The sequence below is a fragment of the Polyodon spathula genome, chromosome 21 (assembly GCF_017654505.1).
Source record: "Polyodon spathula isolate WHYD16114869_AA chromosome 21, ASM1765450v1, whole genome shotgun sequence".
In the NCBI taxonomy this organism is placed as follows: domain Eukaryota; kingdom Metazoa; phylum Chordata; class Actinopteri; order Acipenseriformes; family Polyodontidae; genus Polyodon; species Polyodon spathula.
Window position 1 is genome coordinate 9,461,030 of NC_054554.1, and position 21,919 is coordinate 9,482,948.

At 35.5% G+C, this 21,919-nt stretch overlaps 2 protein-coding genes across 4 annotated transcripts; both read right to left on the reverse strand.

The window, feature by feature from the left end:
- Positions 1-2,346: 2,346 nt before the first annotated feature.
- On the reverse strand, positions 2,347-7,117 carry mthfsd (methenyltetrahydrofolate synthetase domain containing). Of its 2 annotated transcripts, none has more exons than XM_041221206.1 (8): positions 6,840-7,117; positions 6,387-6,490; positions 5,849-5,962; positions 5,598-5,711; positions 4,880-4,970; positions 4,396-4,508; positions 3,459-3,584; positions 2,347-2,960 (listed from the first exon to the last, which is right to left on the reverse strand). In XM_041221206.1, exons 1-8 carry the CDS (start codon positions 6,865-6,867, stop codon positions 2,430-2,432), a joined length of 1,221 nt encoding a protein of 406 aa, XP_041077140.1. In that variant the 5' UTR covers positions 6,868-7,117; the 3' UTR covers positions 2,347-2,429. The 2 variants fall into 2 exon arrangements, with proteins under 2 accessions (XP_041077140.1, XP_041077141.1); XM_041221207.1 differs by lacking the exon at positions 5,849-5,962 and adding an exon at positions 6,010-6,123.
- Positions 7,118-10,821: 3,704 nt separating this feature from the next.
- Positions 10,822-15,584, reverse strand: gas8 (growth arrest-specific 8). Of its 2 annotated transcripts, XM_041222128.1 has the most exons (10): positions 15,391-15,535; positions 15,090-15,296; positions 14,892-14,946; positions 14,006-14,211; positions 13,640-13,807; positions 13,331-13,417; positions 12,906-13,115; positions 12,109-12,224; positions 11,445-11,510; positions 11,257-11,349 (listed from the first exon to the last, which is right to left on the reverse strand). In XM_041222128.1, exons 1-9 carry the CDS (start codon positions 15,448-15,450, stop codon positions 11,459-11,461), a joined length of 1,161 nt encoding a protein of 386 aa, XP_041078062.1. In that variant the 5' UTR covers positions 15,451-15,535; the 3' UTR covers positions 11,257-11,349; positions 11,445-11,458. The 2 variants fall into 2 exon arrangements, with proteins under 2 accessions (XP_041078063.1, XP_041078062.1); XM_041222129.1 differs by lacking the exon at positions 12,109-12,224 and having other exon boundaries at positions 10,822-11,349; positions 15,391-15,584.
- Between the last annotated feature and the right edge of the window lie 6,335 nt (positions 15,585-21,919).

Consider the following 21,919-nt stretch of genomic DNA (forward strand, 5'->3'; position numbering starts at 1 on the left):
TGCAATACAAACCAAAGTGATATTAACTAGAATCGTGGCCACATTGACTCCCATTATGTTCCAGCAGGGCCATTTTAATGTGGTGCTATTAAAGCAACGGGAGTGATATTAAGCATGTTTTTCTGCATAAGCTTACATTATTAAAACTCAATAACGGATACAGAACCTAAACCAGTAAAACGTTTTTGTTCATTCTATTTCATTGCAATGCTACATTTGCAAACAGGCCATACTGTATTTGCCAAAACGAAATGCAAGACAAGAGAAGGATTATAGTGCAGAAGAACAGAGTACTTACTCTTTTCATCAAGAGGTCAGGCACTTCTAAACAGTTGTGTTTTATGTCATGTCCATTAATTAGAAATTGGGCTTCATTCTTCAAATGTTCTGCAAGATTTGTGAGTATAAGACCTTTGTACAACTTCTAATTTTAACACTGAAAGAAATCCTTTTCAGAGTGAGGGAAAGTAAAGCAACAGTTTTGTCCTTTAATACAGAACAGCACCACTCCTTGGCCAAAGACTAAACACAATTGCTCAGTGGCTTGTGAGAAATCCACCATAGCAATACATTTGTTAGAAACTCTGGTATTGTAGGTGTCTCTTTCAACACATTATTAGTGTACGGGCTGCTTACAAATGATTATAATGATTTTGGAGAAATGGTCTTGGAGATTTAGCACTCCATTTTATTTTCCCTAAGCAAGAAAACAGTGGAGGTGCCTGTATGTATCTCACTAACATTTTTAATAAGATCCTGAGAGCTGACAATCAAATATGGATTAAACTTTGTCAGGATATTTCTAAAGTACATATTCATGCAGGTATAAAAATCTGCTTTATTAATTTAAACTTACATTTGTTTGACCAAATTTGATGATACTTTGCACAGATACTTGGTCAGTGTACAGTAGGTTACTATTGTCAACCAACACTGGACTACATCTTGATAACCACTTGTCTGGTTTTAATAACCCTATGCATGGACACTTGTTTTGATGATATACATGCTGAATAGGCATATATAATGCAAAGTAGGAAATCTCAGCAGTTTTATTTTAATTGTTTCATTACAAGTCCTGCATGATGTGGATTTGTAGTAACAGTTTACCTAAAAGCATTCAATAAAAAACAGAACCTTCACATTAAAATCAATTCTGTGATACTGGGGATATTATTTTATTATTATTATTTATTATTATTATTATTATCATTATTAATTTAACATAAAATCTCTTTGTAACTGTCTCTAGAGGACTTCAGTGGTAATACGAAAATAAAGTACTCCCAGCAGTTAATATCTGCTCCTTTTTAAAATCCCCTTTTAACCAAAGTAACAAGACAAGGTTAGCAGTAAGGCAAAGCACTTCATTAGAAATATTTTAAATCCTAGCACAGCCATGCAGTACAGTAATGTCAGATTAGCATCACCACTACCGCTGCAGTCCAAACATCTTGCAGTTTTAATACACAAGGTCATTTCTACACTGCAATTCAAATAAATAATATGTGTCTGTTAACTACTAAAAGTGTATATGATGGCAGATTATCTTGCTTTTCAAAAGTACTAAGGATAAATAAATACGGAACTTATTACGCAAAACATAACCTCCAAACAAAAAGCCTCAAAACTTATGACATGTGCTCACAAAAGAGCTGGTAAAAAATATTTCACAGCATTTCAGAACACACTGCAACGTAAATAAACTGCATACTGTTCAATAAATCTTTGAGAAATCCTGTTTTACTGCACATTTCTGTCTAAATGAAAGAACCTCTCAACAACAGTCATCATAAAGAAGGAATCGTATTTGGACAACAGCAGGCAGTACTGTGCCATCTAAATAGTAAACTATAGTGTTGGGGCAGTGGAATTGCTTCAGCCCCAGTTGATTAATGAACGGTTGTGTTTAAAACAACATTTGCAACAGTATCTAGCACACAGTCAGAATGGGGTGCTCTGTTAAGATTTAAGCCCTTCTCACTCATACCATCCCATTATAACTCAAGCAGGTGGGTTAATGTTAAAATGGAAATGTACTCCTGACATTTGGCAACAGAAGACCCAATTGTAAACATCTGGTATTTTTTAAGGGGTTTCTTTATGGTGAAGCATTTTCAAATGGGGGGGGGGGGGGGGGGGGGGGGGGGGGGGGGGGGGGGGGGTTGGGGGGGGGGGGGGGGGGGCACAGGGGGGGGGGGGGGGGGGGGGTGGGGGGGTGGGGGGTGGAGGGCGGGGCGGGGGGGGGGGGAAGGGTGGGGGGGGGGGTGGGGGGGGGGTGGTGGGGGGTGAGTGGGGGGGGGGGGGGGGGGGGGGGGGTGGGTGGGGGGGGGGGGAGGTGGGGGGGGGGGGGGGGGGGGGTGATCTCAGCTCTCTACTCTGCACAAAATAAATATGAACCACAGTAAGAGCCCAGCATGGCAGCTGGTTTATGAAAGGCTTTTCACTTCAGCACTGCTTTCAGCTTCTGCTGATTTCGGTCTCCTGGGGGCTGCCCCATGGTTGCGCGGGCTTCTCTGACTCTTGGCAAGTTCGGCGCGGATGCTGCTCCCGGTGATGCTGAGCCCCTCAAGAGCAGCCAGGACACTCTCCGCTGTCTGCGGGTCCTTGTAGTCTAGGAAAGCCTGCCGCTTTGCTCCCTGCCAGTTCAGACGCAAAGGCACTGCATCGTGCTCCCGCAGAACAGTCTTGAATTCCCTCACTCTCAGATTCTGGGGGATGTTGCCAATGTAAACTGTGGTGATCCCATCTGGCCTTGTGGTTTCTGTCTTTCTGACAGAGCAGAGGGTTTTGTTGTTGCTGCTCCCCACCACATCTTGAGCTCCCTCGCCCTCTGTTAAGCTGGGGTTCTCAATAGTACCTGGAAGCTCAGTCTTCAATGTCACATCTTTCCCTGCCTCTTTTTCCATCTCACGCAGTTTTTTAAGGATAGGTATCTTTCCCAGTAAGTTTAAATCCACCTAGAAAAGCAAAATGGACAAGATGTACATCATAACATAAGAAAACCATAATGTAAACAGGTTCGGTTAATAAGTACCTACAGACTTCAAGATTCATGTTTCCATTGATGTATCCACACAGATCTAGGTCCACACACACACACACTGTAAGTATGAACATAATATTCACCTACCTTATATCACTTATATACTGATACTGAAAACATGCAAAAGCTGGCAGAAACACAAATACAATATATTCAATAAATACAGGAGTAAAGTATTAGATTAGTCCTAGAGTTTTTTGCTGATGCATAATATAATTGTGAAATACTCTGTGGAAATCAGGATTGCATTCCTCTGCACAACATTGAACAGTCATAGAAACAGATTAACAGATGCCAAAACACAAATTGTACATGAAATGTTTGGATCTTTAAATTATTGGTGTAATAAATCAGTAGAAAAGAAAACCTAAGAAAATAAATACAAGCCATCACAGTAGTGACCACATCTTACCTTAGACCAAATAATCCCCTTTGGTTTTGGGTGTTTGCATTCAGTTTTAATCACTTTACTTGGGGTGAGGATATAATCCACTGTTAGATCATGTGTGTCTACCAGCTCCTCAGGGATATCAACAACCTGTAACAAAGCAAATACACAAGCGCCTTGGAAGGGAATTCAGTTTTTCTTACTGATTTAAAAAATACATTTTGATTAGTATTTTACAACACAACACATCAACTGCTGAAAAGCATATTTATAATAAATAGTTTTCAGCAAAATATTCAAATTTTATTGAACAGTCAGGGTGCTTTAGTTTAAATTAAGGAAATACCATAGAGTACGTAGTTCTTGCATGAGAAAGTAGAATCCAATTTTATGAAACATAGCCTTAATCTTAAACAACATAAGAAACTCTTTGACTGTTTAATACTTTATACAACCAGTGAGAGATCTAGTATCAGATAACTTTGATGATTATGTTAAAAATGCACTGTTAAAAATGGTGCGATGCTAAGCAGATGTGGAGCTTAATCTAAGGATGGTACTTGCTATATACAGACATGGGGATGGCCGTAGAGGTTTTTCAGCCTTCTTCAAATCATGGATAGCTCCAGTACTGCATAACTGATCATGGTGTACCCTCTCTCAAGAACGTTTTTAGCAAGCTCCAAATACAGTCACGTCGGCTTTTTGACTAGTTTTATACATGAGCACTCACAACAAAGCATCCCCTGTTACAACAAAGTGCTTTCATACACTGCACAACTAGGATATATAAACACAATTTATAAGACCACCTAGAAGGTATGTAGAGCAAGCAAAGTGTCATTTTACAATGAAAACTAGGAACTGACAAAGGAAAGCTACAATAATAATTAGACTGCTTTGTAACTTAAAGGTGATTACTAATCATTGCAAAGTAGTCTGTGTGATTCTCTTTACTAACCTGGCAGTCATGGACAATAGTCACAACAATGGTAGATTGGCTAACAGCTCCCATAGAGACCATCATGGCATATTCCATATCTGCAAATCCTTCTCCTTTCCCTATTCTCCATCCTGGATCACAAACAAGAAGAAAGTACGTTTGATGAGAACAGAAAAGTAATGGGCAAGATTAGAAAACAAAATGACAACCATCATGAACAGGACCATGCTCTTTGACTTTTTAAAAGTACAAGTGGAACCAATGAGCTGATTTGGGTAAAAGTGAGAAGTAGGTTCAAGCGTGACATCTTTCGCTACACACAGTGCAGATAAGTGATGTTTTCTGTGGAAGGTAATGGCTGCAGATACGAAGAAATATGATTCTTACAACATTTGTTATTTACTTGTATGGTTTTTTCTTAAAATTGACCAAAATGCATTGGGAGCAACAAGCCATGGAAAAAAATATAAAATGCAATGACTTATTCTATTATTAACCCAACCTTTTTCAGACACTGCCACAGACCCCACAACGACCAAGTCCACCTGCACCTTTGCATCCAGTCCAATGGGCACACTGTACTCTTTCACTCCCTAGATAGCAAAGAGAGAAACGTGCATTAGTACCTAGACTGGGTGTGATGTACTACAGACATGGATTTGAACTCGCCAGCCTTTTAAATTGCTTCAGTACCATTTTCTCTGCTCCACAATTGTGCAGTCAAATTTATCATTTGTCAAAAACATTAATCAGTTCTCTACAGCAACCCTATCCTCCATGTAGGTCCCCACCCATTAAAACACCCTTTCTTGCTTGAACTCCACATGTTGTGGAACCTTGTTAACTAAACAATTACGTGAAAAAAACTACTGAATCTATTTATTGATAGAAGACCTTATATTAATACAATAGACACCGTAATTACTCAGCCACCAGGCAGTACATTTAAGGAATTGAAATTTAAGACATATACAATATAATCCTGATAGAATAAAATACAAACTAATGCTAATGGGAAACTGATGAACACCACCCCTGTAATATAATAGAAGGGTACACAAATATTACAATACTTCAGAGAGGTGGAATTATGGCAGTAAGGTCACTTACAGTCTCAAGGTGAAACAGATATTCTGTGGTCACCTAATTTAGTGTTATAGAAGGGTGCAAGCCTTGTATAGCAATTAAAACGAAGAAAGTCAAGCTAATAAAAGAGTCACCTGGGAAGTCGAGCATATCTTCAATATATCCTTGCTAGCTCCCTCAGGGGGTACGATCTTATTAAACAACCCTGTCCTCAGGCGTGGGGTTGGGACTAATAAGGTTTTTCTTGCCTGAAATCAAAAGTATTTGCAGTTATTCCTCAAAAAGCAGACCGAAGAGCACCACGCAATGTACACAGGCAACGCAGACACACACTACTCCCAAACCCCTTCGGTTTTCCTACATGTCTCTCAGAATGGCAGGTTACCTGCAGTGTCGCTAATCGAACTCCTTCTAGCGGTTTATCAGGGTCCACCTTAACTTCACAGGTTTTCTTGAAGACCTCAAGGCCTTTGATGCTATCACAGGCTTGGTATGCCCCCTGCAGCAAACAGAAGGACATACAGAGAGAGATACAATGCGACTTACATCAAGGGTTACAAAGCGGGCCTGTTGCTGGGGTTTGTCAGGGTTAACTTTTATAGTCTTGCTGGTTCTAAATTCCTCTAAACCCGTCAGTTTTTCTGCAGCTTGGGAGGCACCCTGTTTGTGCAAAATATACAGAACCAAAGTGATCATATACTGCAGTTAGATACTACACTATAACATCTATTAAGAAAGTTTACAAAGGTAAAAGAATAACAAAGTGTTGCATACTGAAAAGACTGTAAAGTAGGGGTTGCATACTGAGAATCTTGCCCTAAACAGAAATACATTATACATGTACCTTCCAATAATATAACCTAGTGGTACATAATTAATAATAATAATAATAATAATAATAATAATAATAATAAGTATGGTACCTTAAAGTTAGGTATTCTGTTATGAACTGGTCTTGGAAAATTGGCCAAATTATTGTCTTCAATGTAGTCCCAAACTTTCTTCCGGATATCCCACTTAGTAACACCTGAAAAAACACGTGTACTCAGAATTATACTTTGTACATGGCATTTTTATAACTATCCCATAATATCAGCTGAACAGAAATACGTAAAAATATACTAACAACAACTGGATTCTAAAAACGGTAAAATATTAATTGGGCAGAATTATGTTTACATTTGAGCGCTTTAGACAACGTGCAAGTCACTGCAGAAATGATATGTTACGGCGACAAACTGAAGAGTTCTGCTCAACGTGCCTAAAAAAATCTAAACAACCGAAAGCAAGTTTATTTATTCTTTTCTAAAAAAAAAAAAAAAAAAAAAAAACACATCAAAAAGCAGCAACATTAATAGAAAAATGATATACTCCACCTGGGTAAAACGTGATTACGGGCTCCATTTTTTTATTTTTTATTTTACTTTATGTTTTTTTTCAAATGATTAAGCGATTATACTGTTTGAATTCAACACAAGTATTTGTAGGGGCATCTCTTTAAATCGACTAGATTGTACAAAAAAGTAAAATAAAGCGATATCCGTTGTTGTTATTAACCAGTGCCATAAATATGGCTAGTTACAAAATGACTGCAAATTCTTAATTATGCAAGTTCTGTTGCTTCACAACTGATCAGCTGTTTGTTGTAGAATGTCAGACACATACAAGTAGCTTTGATACGGAAACCCACAAAGGACGAAACACATTCTAGTGCGCAATCTAAATACACTGTGTATCGTATTGTTTAGCTATAACAACAGCATAATAAAGGTTATTCTTTTCCAAAGACAGTCGCATTAGAGAAAGCGGTATTAAAAACGTTTTGAAGGGCGCAGTTTAAGAATCTTATTGTGCGTTGGTTGAATTTGTACAGTAACCAAACGGGGTTTTTCAGTGCTGATCTTCACAGCTACACGTAAGGTACCTGTGCTTACATATTAGCACAGTGCAGCCAAATAATGCAGTGATGACACGCAGATGATGTCTTTATAGAAGTCAGACAGTTACAATGTTATATACATGACATTGTACTGTGGAAAGAACAGATCCATCTCCCAAGCTGTGGCACACTCCTTTTTCTTGGCCATTGCTGACACAGAGAGATAGCTTTTTCATTTACTGTCTCACAGCTGCTTAGTTAAAACTACACATCCCTTTTGGTAATTTCTAAAACTGAAGTTTTAGGGGTCTATTTAGAAACAGTCCAGGTGGTTGAAAAAGGACATTAGTTAGTGGGGGGCGGTAATAGTTTCCACAATTTCAAAATACATAAAAAAAAACAAAAAAAAAACATGACACAGCAGAAGACATGTATAATTAATTTGAAGTCTCTCTTTTAATATAGTTGGACATCTATGACATCAAAGTCACACACATTTAGCCAACATTTCCATATACAATTTCAACATTTTGTATCATAAAAAGAAAAAAAAAAAACTGCGGCAAAACAAACTGTGCAAATATTACAATTTAAATTCTGCTAGAAGGCTGGTATGTGTCTCCATTTGTCCTGGTTACAACTATATATCCTGTATATATTGAACCATGCTGGCTTTTAATATTTTCCTACTTATATTGTCTAAATGTAAATGGTACACTATTTATTTATTTTAATGATTTTAATATAGAGGCGCTTTTCATTATTGAAACTTTTCACCTTGGAAACCCTTCATTTCAGATTGAGTTCCATATACACTTCATCCTCTTTGCAGAGCGGCCACTCTGTTAGGCCCTCCCTATTCGGGTCCCTGCGGAGAGAACAGACAATCATGTAATCAGTTTTATGTTGCTGCTACTGCACAGGAATACCTATCACCCTTGCACGCAAGTTAGAAGAAAAAAAACATTGGATACCATTATAATACCAATGCATTGCAATTTAGACTGTTTTGATGTGCTGTAAGAACATTCCACTAGAGGGCACTAGAACACAATCCACAAATAGCCCTAGTTCTGCATTTCAAACAGTAAAACAAATAACACCGTGTAACAATTATTATGTTTTGTTGTTCCTGTGTAGTAAGTGTTATTTCCTAATTGCTTATGCCTCAAAAGTATAGAAAATTGCTATTATTCCCCACAAACTTTGCTTTTGTGACCAGGACAGTTATATTTCAAAATATCACTATTTCCAATGGGAAAACGGGCAAATGTGTGTCTTTTCGTTCACATAAAGTCAGAAAAAAACAACATATGAATCCAAATTAACATGTATTTATACTAAAGTAATACAAATATGACTACAAAAGATTTAGAAGTGAGCAGTTTTTCGAGATTTGCGATTATACTGTATTTACGATTATACTGTATTTAAGAATGTGTGTTGTGTGTGTTTTATTCTTCATTTATCTAATTTTGCACAATTTTTCTTTATAGACAGTACACTGTCTGGTAATTATTGTACCTCCTTCCAAGTCTTTCCATCTGGGATTTCCTCAATTTCTCTTGATGGTGAAAGAATTCCAAGATGGCCTGTTTTGCACTACCGTAATGTCTGGAAAGCATGCCCATGAAAAACTGAGAGACTGAACAACACAGGCAACAGCTTTAGTAAATACTGAAACAAGTAATACAATTATCAATAATACATAAGTACATCCATACATACATACATGCATACATTCCCTTAGCTTAACATTTAAATTTTAAAATATAAAAAAGTGAAAAGCAAACATTTACATCAGCTACATTTTCACAACATTTTTCATGTTAAACATCCTGTTCTGTGTGCCACTATCATTCTTTATTGTTGTTCCTGCTTAAATCGTTATTAACCAAGCTTACAAGGTATGGCAAGACTTTACAATAGGAATTTCTGTGGTTTAAACAATGACCACGAATGGTTTGCAGCTGTTATATTTAGTCCTCTCGAAAACTGATTTTGTGTAGAGATTTACGATATCCTTGATCCAGGTTTTTGTACACATCTTTAAAGAGATTTTAAGTGTGACAAATCAGAGATTTATACTATCATAAGAGGATTTTTATGATAAATATAAACTTGTTAGACTGTAAATCAAGTGTTAAACATCAATCTTATGCAACAGATAATAAACCCATTTTAGAATTAAATAATGTAATGTTTTTTTTTAGAATTTTTTTAATCTAAAGAAATAAATTAACACTGCTTTTGTAATCTGTACATAATATGTATATGTGATTCTTAAACATTTGGCTTTACAGTCTATTTTAATTATTCTTATTTTTTATTGGGAATTGGACTATATTACCGTTCCTACTGCCCTGTAATGAAATTAAATATGAATCATTAACCAATTATCAATTTTACTCATCCTCTCATAGGCAAAATGGTTTTAAGGTACAACGCTAGCTCGTTAGATAGAAACATTGCTGCAAAATTAATGTTTTATTTTAGAGTATACATATGTGCATACAAAAATGTGACACCACTTCCCTTATAAGACTGTAACCACTGTAAAATAAATAATGAAAAGCCTGGCTTTACAGTGGGTGTATGCAGTGGCATTCCTTGTTTCATTCCATGCTTTGGGTGGCTGTGGTGGAGCAAATGTCAGTTTGTCCACTGGTGATTCTGCAAAGGGAACCCCCAGATAAGTGTAGACAATCATGTCTGAGTCTTTCACTCTCAATTGCTTTCCTATCGCCTTTCCACACTTCGTAACAGTGTTGTTTCTATCTTCCAATCCTGTAAGACTAAAAAAGCAATTTCCCAACAATAACAGTACTGTCTAACCCCTTTTTTTACATGTTATTGTGCCATTAATGTAATAATTCTAAATTGTGCAATTGTGTAAATTCTAATTGTGCAATTCAGTATTTTATACAATATAGCAGTTTATGGTTTGTTCATAGACCATGGATATAAATTGATATTAGAATGGTACTGCATGGGTAACGTTTCGTATTTTGATAAACCTATTGTGTGCTATTGTATCAGAACCACTAGGCAATATCTGTTGGTAATGCTATTATCTGCCAAAAGTTCTGCTTGGGTTTGTTCAGGGTAGTACACTGATTTTAATCTCCACCACAGCAATTACATCAACATAATCATCTGACAAATACAGCAATTAAAACATGAACTATTACAGAAACAAATTGTTCTACTTTAATCCTATTCAAGTTATTATTCATATACTCTGTGTATATACAGTGCCAGTCAAAAGTTTGAGTACACCTGTTTGAAACCAGGTTTATCATGATTGTCTATGCTTTTAACTGTATAAACTTGTCTATAAACACTTAATATTTAATTATATGATATAAGCTGATAATCATAAGTGAACTGCATTCAAAAATTGAATTTTTAAATGAAAATGTAAATCTTCCTTACATTTTTCATTCTTCATATATATATGCACACACACACAAAACCATACAGAATTAAAGCTTCAGTCTGAATAACAGAACACAATATAAAAGGCCAGTCTTCTATCATCAGAATGTATTTTAATGTGTCTTACCTGTTGTAGGAGCAGCATTCCACAAAATAAAATTAAAACTGAAATTTGCCACCGCAAAATAAAATTTTAATTTAATATTAAGAATGACAAACTTGCTGGACACAAGTATAGTACAACATGATACCCCAAAACAATGAGAATTTGAATTTATAATCAACATGTTTCCCTTAAAATAGACAAAGCAAATTGTTTTCATCTTCACATTTTTAAAAGAATATGCAGACATCACAGAAGAGAGGTTTAGTGTGTCTTTTTTTAATGGAAAGCAGGTATCATTATTTGGGTGGCTGTTTTATGTTGGCGCAGAAACTAGTCCTGCAGGTCCCTGACCAAGTGTCTGTCCAGCTACTGTACTCTCCAAAGGTTTAAATCCCAGCTCATCTACTGGAATTCCAAAAGCACGAAGCTTAGTCTCGTACGTCTGCAGCAAATCGTTATGTGCCTATAAATGCAAAAAGCACATGTTTTACCAACCAGCTGTGAAATAGAGCATACTTTATGATGCAAAAATACAAAAAAATAAATCAGTAATCCCACCTTACAAACCCGGGCTAACTCATACTGCAAGTCTTTGATAGCATTGTTCTTAGAGTCCAAAATATCCTAGAAACAAAAACATTTTAAGAGTTAAAAAATTATGCAAGTCAGCTGCTTGCCTTGGATAAAAGAATCTGCCAAATAAATAAATAAATAAATAAATAAATAAATAATAATATTATTATAATATTTATTATTATTATTATTATTATTATTATTATTATTATTTATTATTATTAACAATAATAATAATAATGTCCGTTTAATGGGGGCAAAAATATAAAAGAAGTTGACAAGAATAGAATAAAAGGCCATTCTACATATCTATTAGTTCATAATAAAATAAATAAAACTAAAATCTAAACAGCATACATTGTTTCCTTTTTTAATTGGTCCAGTAGATTATATACACAAATCATACACTAATAATACATTAAATCAAATGTTTGTATATTTGTCACAACCAAATTACATGGTTCATCTAATAAATTAATTTATTTTATATTAATTTATATATTTTCAAATATATTGGATCATTAAAACATGGACCTTTGTGGTTATGGAATCAAGATCTCTAATAGTATATAAAGTCTATTCAATGTCAGGATCACGACTACTTGTATGGGTATAGTGAAAGTGGTGATTATTTGGCCGCTGGTCCCACCTGATAAGGGGAGAAGAAGCCACCGCCCTCTGAAAGAGGAACTGATCTGGCGATGCCATGTCAGCAGGGTGGATGTGGTGAAGCCACGTCTTTCCCCCCCTCAACAAGGGGACTGCCTGTATTAAGGTGGAAGTTGGGGAGGTAGACAGTAGGATTACAACTGGGATTGCGACGGCAATGCCCAGGTGAGTTTACCTGAGATTTATATAACATATGAGGAAGTGATCTGATGAGAGCGCAATTATTCAATAATCCTAATGAGAGAGCAATTATTCATTAATCCCTCCCCTGAATTTCAGCCTAAACTTCTAATTTGACTCAATTGCTAGTGTTAGCACATTGCCAACAAGGAAAATCATTAGGTTCAAAATCTACACTTTGTGGCACCCAAGTTAGTCCTTCAGAAAAGTGCAGTATTAAATAAGAAACCTGGGATTTAATACTGATGATGTGACAACATTTTCAGTGCTTGTCAATTAGTCCACTATACTTTACCCGTACACCATCTGTTTGGTCATACTTTATAACACAGAGGAAAATCACAATGTTCTGCTTACCCATTGCCCCATAGGTTTTCATATTTCACTATATAATTACTAAATATTAACCCTCTAAATTGTGTGAAATCAGGAAGATGACTCATTGAAAACAGCCTATTAAAAATAGCTGCTGCTTATAGAGATGATGTATTCATTGTACTGCAGCTGATAGCTACATCAGCTATTAGTATTAGTGTATTAGTAATGGAAAAAAAAACATTCTTGAAGTCACAATTGAATGGCATTTAAATACTGTACCTCAAGTTTGCGTGTTACAACAGTCAGAGCTGTGGGGTCGAGGTTGGAGGCAGAAAGCACCTCGTTCAACTGAACTTCTTTCTTCTCCAGTGTATCTGTAAGAGCATGCAGCTTCCGCTCCAACAGGAGGTTTTTAAATCCACTCTTCTGCTGTACCTCATGAATAGCTTTAATGAACTTCTGGTACAACTCGTCCCGTTCATTTTGCACCTATTATAAGGAGAAAGAGGACAACTCAAAAGGAATACTACCAGCATACACAATATATTTATGAAGAGCTGTAATACCATACTTGGCAAGAGATCAATTTTTGCAAATTGGTGAACGAAACAAGCACCACGGTCACTATTTATGAAATGCACCATTTTTTTTAAAGGAAAATAAAACTGGCAATGTTAGAAAACTAATGAGAAACACCTTCTTACCTTACTGAATCTCTGCTCTAATACTTCATGCTCCCATTTCAGGTCTTTCATTTCTTTATCTGCCACCTTCAATCGAGCTTTAGCACCCTGACAAAAAATGTACATAAAAACAATGTAATAAAATCTAATATCTAAAATCTAAATGTTCTGTATGTCCACTCCAGTGAGGGAATGGCTTTATGTTCTGATTTGCTGATGATGAAGCTAAGACCACAGTTAAGTGTAAAGCAAAGCCAATATATTAGTGCGTCCATAATTCATCATCTCACAATATAATTTTGGTTTGTCTGGAAGGTCAGAGACACCTACCGCCAGGGAGACTTTATCCTTCTGGTAATTGGCCAGCTGCTTCTGTAGCTCAGTCACCTCCTCCAGTGCCTTCTGAAGAGGTTCTTTGAGGCGCTTGTTCTGGAGCTGGACCTCTGCCATCTCCTTTTCTAACCGCTCCTCTTTCTTCTTCATCTCCTCTACTTGCTCCTTAAAGTTTACACAGAAAGACAAAAAAGGATGAAGTTGCTCCACCTCTTACTTTAATGTCAGGTGTGAAAATAATAAATTCACACCACTGAAATCACTAGGTCAAATTTATCAGAGACTCCATGTTTTCATTCCATGGGGACTCAGAATATAAAAAGTAGCATCCCACTGCTGTGAATCGTTGTGTTATCATCTTACCTTCAGAGAGTTAATCAGAGCCAGGTTATTGAGAGTGATGTCATTATAGTAGTTTTTGATATCACTGAACGCCTTTTCGTGGTTCTTCATTAGTGTGTTGATCTGACCATTCTTTCGCTCTTCGATTTCATGAATTTCAGTTTTGCGCTTCAGATCCAGCTCATCTCGTAACACTCGCATCTTCTTCTCATACTTAGCTTCGATTTCTGGTTGGGTAAGAAAGATATCAAATAAGATTTAGAAAAACATAAAAACAAGTTAGCAAAAAGCAATGTTCTTAAATGTGATGTGAAAATTACATCACATGGTTTGCCCAGTACATTTCAATCTTCTAATTAAAAATCTAAAGTGGGTTTTTTTTTGTATTTTAATCAAAGTATTTTTGCGCTCCTAAAAGTGTTACAGGTCTTTGAAAGCCATTCTGACTACCAAACCATTTGACAGGCTCATATATCATGTAATCAAATTAAATGCTAATGCAATCAAATAACACCTCTTGAAAGATGACTGTCAGTTTACATTTAAACATAAATGAATGCAAAGCTCATTTGAAAGTTTTTGCATAATATGACTATCCAAGGTACTAAGCAGCTCAAAACGGCAGGAGGCATTAGCTATCCAAACATCATCTTTACAAAATGTAATAAAAAAGCTATGCACGTTATACATAAAAAAAAAAAAAATATATATATATATATATATATATATATATATATATATATATATATATATATATATATATATAAGAACAAAATGAGAGGACTAAAATATTTAACAAAATAACTAAAGGGGTAACTGTCACACCTAAATAAGCTTTTTTATGAAACCTATAGGCCTGTATTAGCTGCTAGCTCAAACAAGCTCACTGCACACTCAGAACGCTCACCTCGTACTTGTCTTTCAAAATCATTCCGCAGTTTAGTTATTTCTTCATCATGTTTCTGTTGAGATTTAACGAAATAATAATTATTGCAAATATTGTTACAAATATACAAATGGAAGGGGGGTAATAAACTTAATTTTCAATGTGAAAATAACAAACATACATTTTTGTAATTCTAATGTCTTAAATGAGCTGACATACCAGTTTGAGGTTTTTCACCAGATTCTCATTGGAAAGCTCCTGCTCTTTTAAATCCACTTTCAGGGTGCGCACACCCTTACGTAAATCATCTTCCTGGACACCGTGATCTTTCTGTGCAAGCTTCATAGCAACAACACCCTGAGCCTTGAGCTCTGTAATGTTGTTCTGGTGTTCGTAAAGCAAGTGTTTCACCTTCTGCTTGTAAACCTGTAAAAAAAAAAAAAAAGTTGCACAAAAGGTCACCACAAAACGAAACAAACCAGATTTTTTTGAAAGGGAAATAACTGCAGTGAGATTTTACCTTGATTTCTACTTGATGCCTCTCTTCAGAATCCTCCATTTCTCTGTCTTTGTTCCTCATCTCGGATTTCTTCTCCTCTAACTGCCTCTTGGTGATTTCCCAGAAGGTGTGGATTTTATCCCTCTCCAGTTGGAAATAATTCCTTTCCTCCCGTTCCCGGTCCAGTTCCTCACGTAGACGGACAATGTGCTCCTCCAGCTACATTGAAATATTTAACACAAGTATGTTTTCAAACCATGTGACCTATAGCATCTTAGCCTTTCACTCTGTTGCATATTGTTAATACAATCTGAACAGCTGCAGTAATGTAAAAACAAGCAAAGAATCCAAATTTAAATAACACAAATAAAACAAATAAATAAGATCCTCAACACAAAAAGGAGGACTAGTTATAAGTGGTAACACACTGATGAAGAATCACTAACTTACCAACCATACTTCTTAAGGTCATACAACAACAACAATAATAATAATAATAATAATAATAATAATAATAATAATAATAATTTACCATTTTAAGAATTTCTTTGGTGATATATTTTACTAGTTAGTAATTTCTTAAATCTTATAATAATTATAAAATAATACTCATACTCATGTATAATATTACGAGGAATCTGTAAGGTGACATTTTTGAGGTAGAAACTCCAACCACAAAACTGAAAGGTGTTGGTTTAAGAAGGGGGGAAATAAGAAAAACCACCGATTCTTTTTGGTGGCTAAAAAAGACCAATGTCGATATTAAATAATCGATATTATATATATATATATATATATATATATATATATATAATATATATATATATATATATATATATATATATATTCTCGCATCCCATTGTGCCCTCAGCTCAACAGTTGTGTTTCCCTTGCATTTAAATAGGACTGTTCTGAAATTACTTTTGTACAGTTACAGTAGCAACACTGTTAACACAAAGTCTTATCAACCAATAATCGTTTTACAAATAGAAAAAAAAAAAATGTTGTAATAACGTAACTTAAAATAACTCTGAAAACGCAAGTAAAGTAGATCCATTTGTAAAATGCATAAACTTCAAAAAATAAATTTGTTATATTGATTTAAAATCTCAGTGATAAAGACTGAAATAATGAAAGATGTGCCTTTAGTTTGTGACGAATGCATTTCTTTTAAAAACAATACTGCAAAATGTAGTAAAGACGTGTTCATACTTATGGAACCTGGTTACAGCAAATACAAGCAACTCACATAAACACCATACCAAAAAATACGTACCATTTTTGAAGGATTTTTATGCGTGGAAAGACAAGGAAATAAGAATAAAACAAAAACAAATGCAAAACGTAGTATAATTAACTGATCATTTCACACAGCAGTGATCCACACAGAAACAGACCCGCGTCTCCAGGCAACAACACCAAACAAACATCGCGAGAGTTTTTTTTCCTGAAAATATAAATCTCGCGGGATTAGGAGCGGACCGGGAATATATATTCTTAGCAACAGATAAACAACACGATAGCAACCAAACCAAGATTGACGAAGTTGTTATTTGAAGGTTGTCGATTTCACCGGTATTAAAAGTTCTGGGAAAGAATGTCCACACTTTTAGAGAATAACACAACGTGTATGTTAGGATTATGTTATGTAGATATTCCTAGAAAACCCAAATTCCTCTAACGCAAAACCCCTGCAGATTTTTTTTTTCAGAGGGTGATCGATTAAATATGCCTAGATATAATAACACAGATAGCACTATTTTAAAACACTGTGTTTTTTTTTTTTTTTGTTGTTGTTGTTTTTTTTCGTTTTTGTTTTACACTCTGAAGTTTATCCCCTAGCTTACCCTGCAATGTCCACAATAAAATTCAGTTTTTACAGTTGTTTTTGGAAGACTCCGTGTATACCAACCATGGACTTATGGAAACTCTAATAACATTTTAAAAAAGCAAAATTATCTATATGGTAACAGTATCCTGGGAGACAGTCAGCATAGTTTTAGGAAAGGGAGATCTTGTCTAAATAACCTGCTTGAATTTTTTGAGGATGCAACATCAACAATAGCTAATTGCAAAGCATATGACACGGTTTATTTAGATTTCCAGAAAGCTTTTGACAAAGTCGTGCATACAAGATTGATTCTCAAACTGAACGCAGTAGGGATTCAAGGAAATGCACATGGATTAGGGAGTGGTTAACGCGTAGAAAACAAAAAGCACTGATAGAAGTGAAACCTCAAAACGGAGCGAGGTAACCAGTGGAGTCACCTTGCTACAAAAAGGATATTGCTGCTCTAGAAAGAGTGCAAAGAAGAACAACCAGACTTTTCCTGATTTAAAAGGTATGTCATATGCACACAGGGTAAAATAACTGAACATTAATAATTCTTGAATAAAGAAGACCACACGGCGATCTGATTTAAGCATTCAATATTCTAAAAAGTATTGACAATTTTCGTATCAGGGGACTTGTTTCGACCTGAAAAAAGAAACAGGTACCAGGGGTTACAAATGGAGATTAAATAGAAGGGCATTCAGAACAGAAAATAGGAGGCACTTTTTTCATACAGAGAATTGTGAAAGTCTGGAATCAACTCTGACACTCTGAGATCCTTCAATAAGCTGCTTGATGAGATTCTGCACGTCAAATCACACGCACGCGCGAACGGTAGATAAAAGCATTGGAAAACTACTGCTGTGCACGTTTAACAGAGGCTCCATGAAAAAAAAAAAAATATTATTATATACAGAGAACATTTGATGGACTTTTTTAACATCTGTAAAGCCGATATTTTCAATACATCTCTATAAGGTTTAACAGAATAATATATTTATATAGTGAGGCTAAGCGTTTAACATTGGTCCTATTTGATTAAACACAATAGTTTTAAAAAAGTGTAGTGGGTGGGAAAAAAAGGTGGTGGGTGCAAATAAAAATAACTCGTTTTGAAACATGCTCTGCAGCTAACATTCTTGAAAAGGCATATCTGTACACTGGGTTTTCAGATATGAAAATACCCAATAAATCCAGTAGATGGCACTGTCTCAATATTTGTGCGATGTGGTTTGTTGCACAAAGCATTACGAATTGGAAGTTACCAGACTGAAACATATGTTTTATAAACCTCTTGGCATAAATATCAGTGCTGCTTAACTTAATTAGATGAATAACGGGTTCACAGATTGTAAAAGTATTTACGTCAGTAATATTTCAAATGATAAAGAATGGGATCGATCATATTAGCATGATTACATTTTAAAATGGATATGGATATAAAGCTGATGGGGGGTGGGGAGGGGGGAATCAACTTATTTATGTTATTATTCATAATCTGTTATTTTACATTTGTACATTAACTTAATTGTTAGTTCCTCAGCTCCTCCCCACCAACCTTTAACCCTTTCCAATTCTTTATTGTTAACCTCATGTTGCAAGGTTGAAAATAATAATAGTATAGCATACTGCAGTTATCCCAGGCCAAACAAACATTACATAAGTATACTGGAGAAAGCAACAACTATATAAGGGAACAAATGTAATGGAAGGGTTTAATATTAAAGACAGGGTAGTTGCATATGGGTACCAGCCTGAGTTCCAGCAGCCACTAACCACTGTCTAATACAGTAAAGAGGATCTCAGCACAGAAAGGCCAGGTACTAAAAGTGGTGCTTTGTAATAGGATTGTTATAAAATGAGGGGACGGAAATAAACAACTATTCTCCAAGACACTCATAAAACACACAAAACACACAAAAAAGGGCAATGTTGTAGAAGTGCTAAGAATTAAATCACATCAACCTACAGAGGATTGCACTCTTGAAGGCGTTAGCCAAAATTGCTTCACATATAGTTTTACATCATAAATGTAGCAAAGCCTAACCAGTGTGGCATTGATTATATTAAAATGTTTTCAATGATGTGGCATTCTATTAATGATGATATAGCCAATCATTTTGGTTACATTTATTATAGATATTGGTGCTGGGAAAATCTTATTTTCTTAGGTATCAGGAATTATTTCTAGTAACTTCACTTGAATCTCTTTTTTTTACTGAAGTTAACATGTGCTGTTTCATGATAATCTTACATGATTTAAATACTAAATGTTGTTAAATCCAATAATACAGTAAGAGCCATACTCAACCTTAATCAAGAGAACAATATCCTCGGCCACAACTGTAAATTCAATACCAGAGCTACCATTATGAAGAACAAAAATTGATGAATATGACAGTATTTATGGCAGAATATAGAATGGAAATGGTAATACATCATTTTAATTAAAATTGGATAAGTGTTTTGTTAGTATCATGGTAAAGTATATTTAAATTGCCTATGTAGATTATGTGGAAAGATGTAAGTGTGTCAGACAGATGGATGGGTGTACAAACAGAGACACCACCTCCCTGCAATCTGATACTCCCAATAACTGATGCGAAATAATGTTAATACAAAGTTACATCACCATTTCATTGACAGACAGATGTACAAATGTACAAACAGATGCTTTCCCAAATACTCCCACGATCTGATACTTCCAATAACCTGAGCTAAATAAATGTTACATCACAAGTGGATATCAGGTTTTCCAGATACTGTAATATATGTAAGTATCATCGTCCTCTATATTCCTGTCGATTTCCACCCCTACAGGGGATAATACCTCCTTTGTCTTCCTTAGCCAGGACACAGGTGTGACTTTATTAACAGCAACCTTGTTTATAATGGACTGTGATATTAGACAGCCTTTGCCACAGCCCCACAGGGAAGCGGTGAAGCTTTGAAACCTTCTGTCATCCTCTTCACAACTGTGATTCTAATTATAATGATATGTTATATTATGTTTAAACTTGTTTTGAATGTGTTGTTTGTGTTCTCAGGGAAGTGGTATAAGATACAAATAAAATAAGTGTTGTTGTCTCAAAGGACAGAAACCATATCACAAAATCTCACCACAATTCAGGTCAATGCGGCCTACTAGCAGTCTCTGTTTGAGAACTGCCCTGGACTGTCAGGGCTGTGTGGGGATTCAAAGCTCTCATAATCTAAACGACGATGTTTGATAGTCAATGCCTCAAAATATATACGAGAGCCAGAAAACAGAACACCCTCAAAAATGATTTTTTTTTTTTTTCAGGCTCTCAAATTTAAAAATCAAATTCCAGGTCTGTTTTGTTGTTGAAATGAGAGTAGCTTTTACTCTCATTGATTTATTAAGCATTTGCAGAGTTTCACCAATCAGGTGCTTTTGAAGATTACTACCTTAACTGGAAAAAAAAACACACCCTCACAGAAAAGCTATTATTAGGGTGCAGTAAAACACCAGTGTAGTAAACTGGTGAAACTTGTAGTAGACTAAATATTGCACAGTCTTCCTGATATATTATCACACCAGTATTGTTATGGGACTAATGTACTTCAATGATGGCACTACATATGCTTATATTGTATTTATGAGTTCACATACCATTTTAAATGATGAGCTGTCATCCTCTTAGAACCTATTGGTAGCAACAACACTAGAATTCTGTAGAGTGGTGTCTGGCACTCATAAAGTCATTGACAACAAACTTAAGCTGCCAACACATTGACTTTCTACACAAAATGTTAAAAAATACACTTTCAGATGTGACACAACAAACAGCACTCTCAACGTAATCAGTTAGCTATGGCATATTTCTAAACAAATACATGTATTGTGAAAATATTACAAAGTGTGATAGCAATGCCTCAGTACCATTGTAGCTGCCCTATGCTATCACCTGCCCTTTAGAACAGAGTCACTGTTGCATTACCATTGTAGTGCCACTGTATTGAAACTGGAACATCATGTTTTAAGGACAGACAACATGTGTACAGTCCATTGTACAATTATTGCAGGAATGATAAAGGAATTGGAATGCTGGTCGCTAATAAAAGGAGGCTGTGACGACTCTAGCTGTGAGACCTCAGGATTTGAAATTCTGAAGAAGTGCGATACGGGTTTGCTTCCCCTCCTCTTCCTAACTGTAACTAAAAAGCACACAGAAAGCAGAGTTGGTGACCTCTAATCTCATGCTGTGTTTATTTCTCATGAAAATGTTATAAAGCAGAGAGAAAGAAATACAATAGAACAGAGAGAACTCGGATCTGAGAGTCAGCAGAATACTGTAAAACCTTTATTTATATAAATGCTTTCTATGTGTATTTAAATAACTCAGTGATTTAATGTGAAAGCATCATTGAACTTACGACAAAGATATAACCACATAGGTAAGGGATGATTAAGGCCTTGATCCTTCCTTTATGCTTCAGGTGAGCTTTTGAATGGTGCAGGGGTCGTATTCTGGGATTCCACTTTGTAAAAGGAGTTGGGAATATATTTTGTTAAAAAGCTCTAAGTTTAACTTTTTAATTTGAATTCCTTTTCAAGCAAAAACAAGTTTGTAATATACATAATTATGTATGTTTTATGTGTTAAATGCACATGCTTTTTTGTGATTTTTAATGCAATGGCGTATGATTGAATTGTGCTATAAAATAGGTAAATAACATTGGTCATATATAGTA

Excerpts from the sequence above, each read along its gene's own strand:
- mthfsd (XM_041221206.1), bottom strand. The coding sequence starts at position 6,867 with ATGGAGCCCGTAATCACGTTTTACCCAG. Across the intron at positions 5,712-5,848 it reads TTCGATTAGCGACACTGCAG|GCAAGAAAAACCTTATTAGT; the intron begins GTAACCTGCCAT and ends TTTTGATTTCAG. Across the intron at positions 4,971-5,597 it reads AGATATGCTCGACTTCCCAG|GGAGTGAAAGAGTACAGTGT; the intron begins GTGACTCTTTTA and ends TTTGCTATCTAG.
- gas8 (XM_041222129.1), bottom strand. The coding sequence starts at position 15,450 with ATGAGGAACAAAGACAGAGAAATGGAGGATTCTGAAGAGAGGCATCAA. Across the intron at positions 14,947-15,089 it reads TGGTGAAAAACCTCAAACTG|AAACATGATGAAGAAATAAC; the intron begins GTATGTCAGCTC and ends AAATCTCAACAG. Across the intron at positions 13,116-13,330 it reads TAGAGCAGAGATTCAGTAAG|GTGCAAAATGAACGGGACGA; the intron begins GTAAGAAGGTGT and ends TCCTTATAATAG.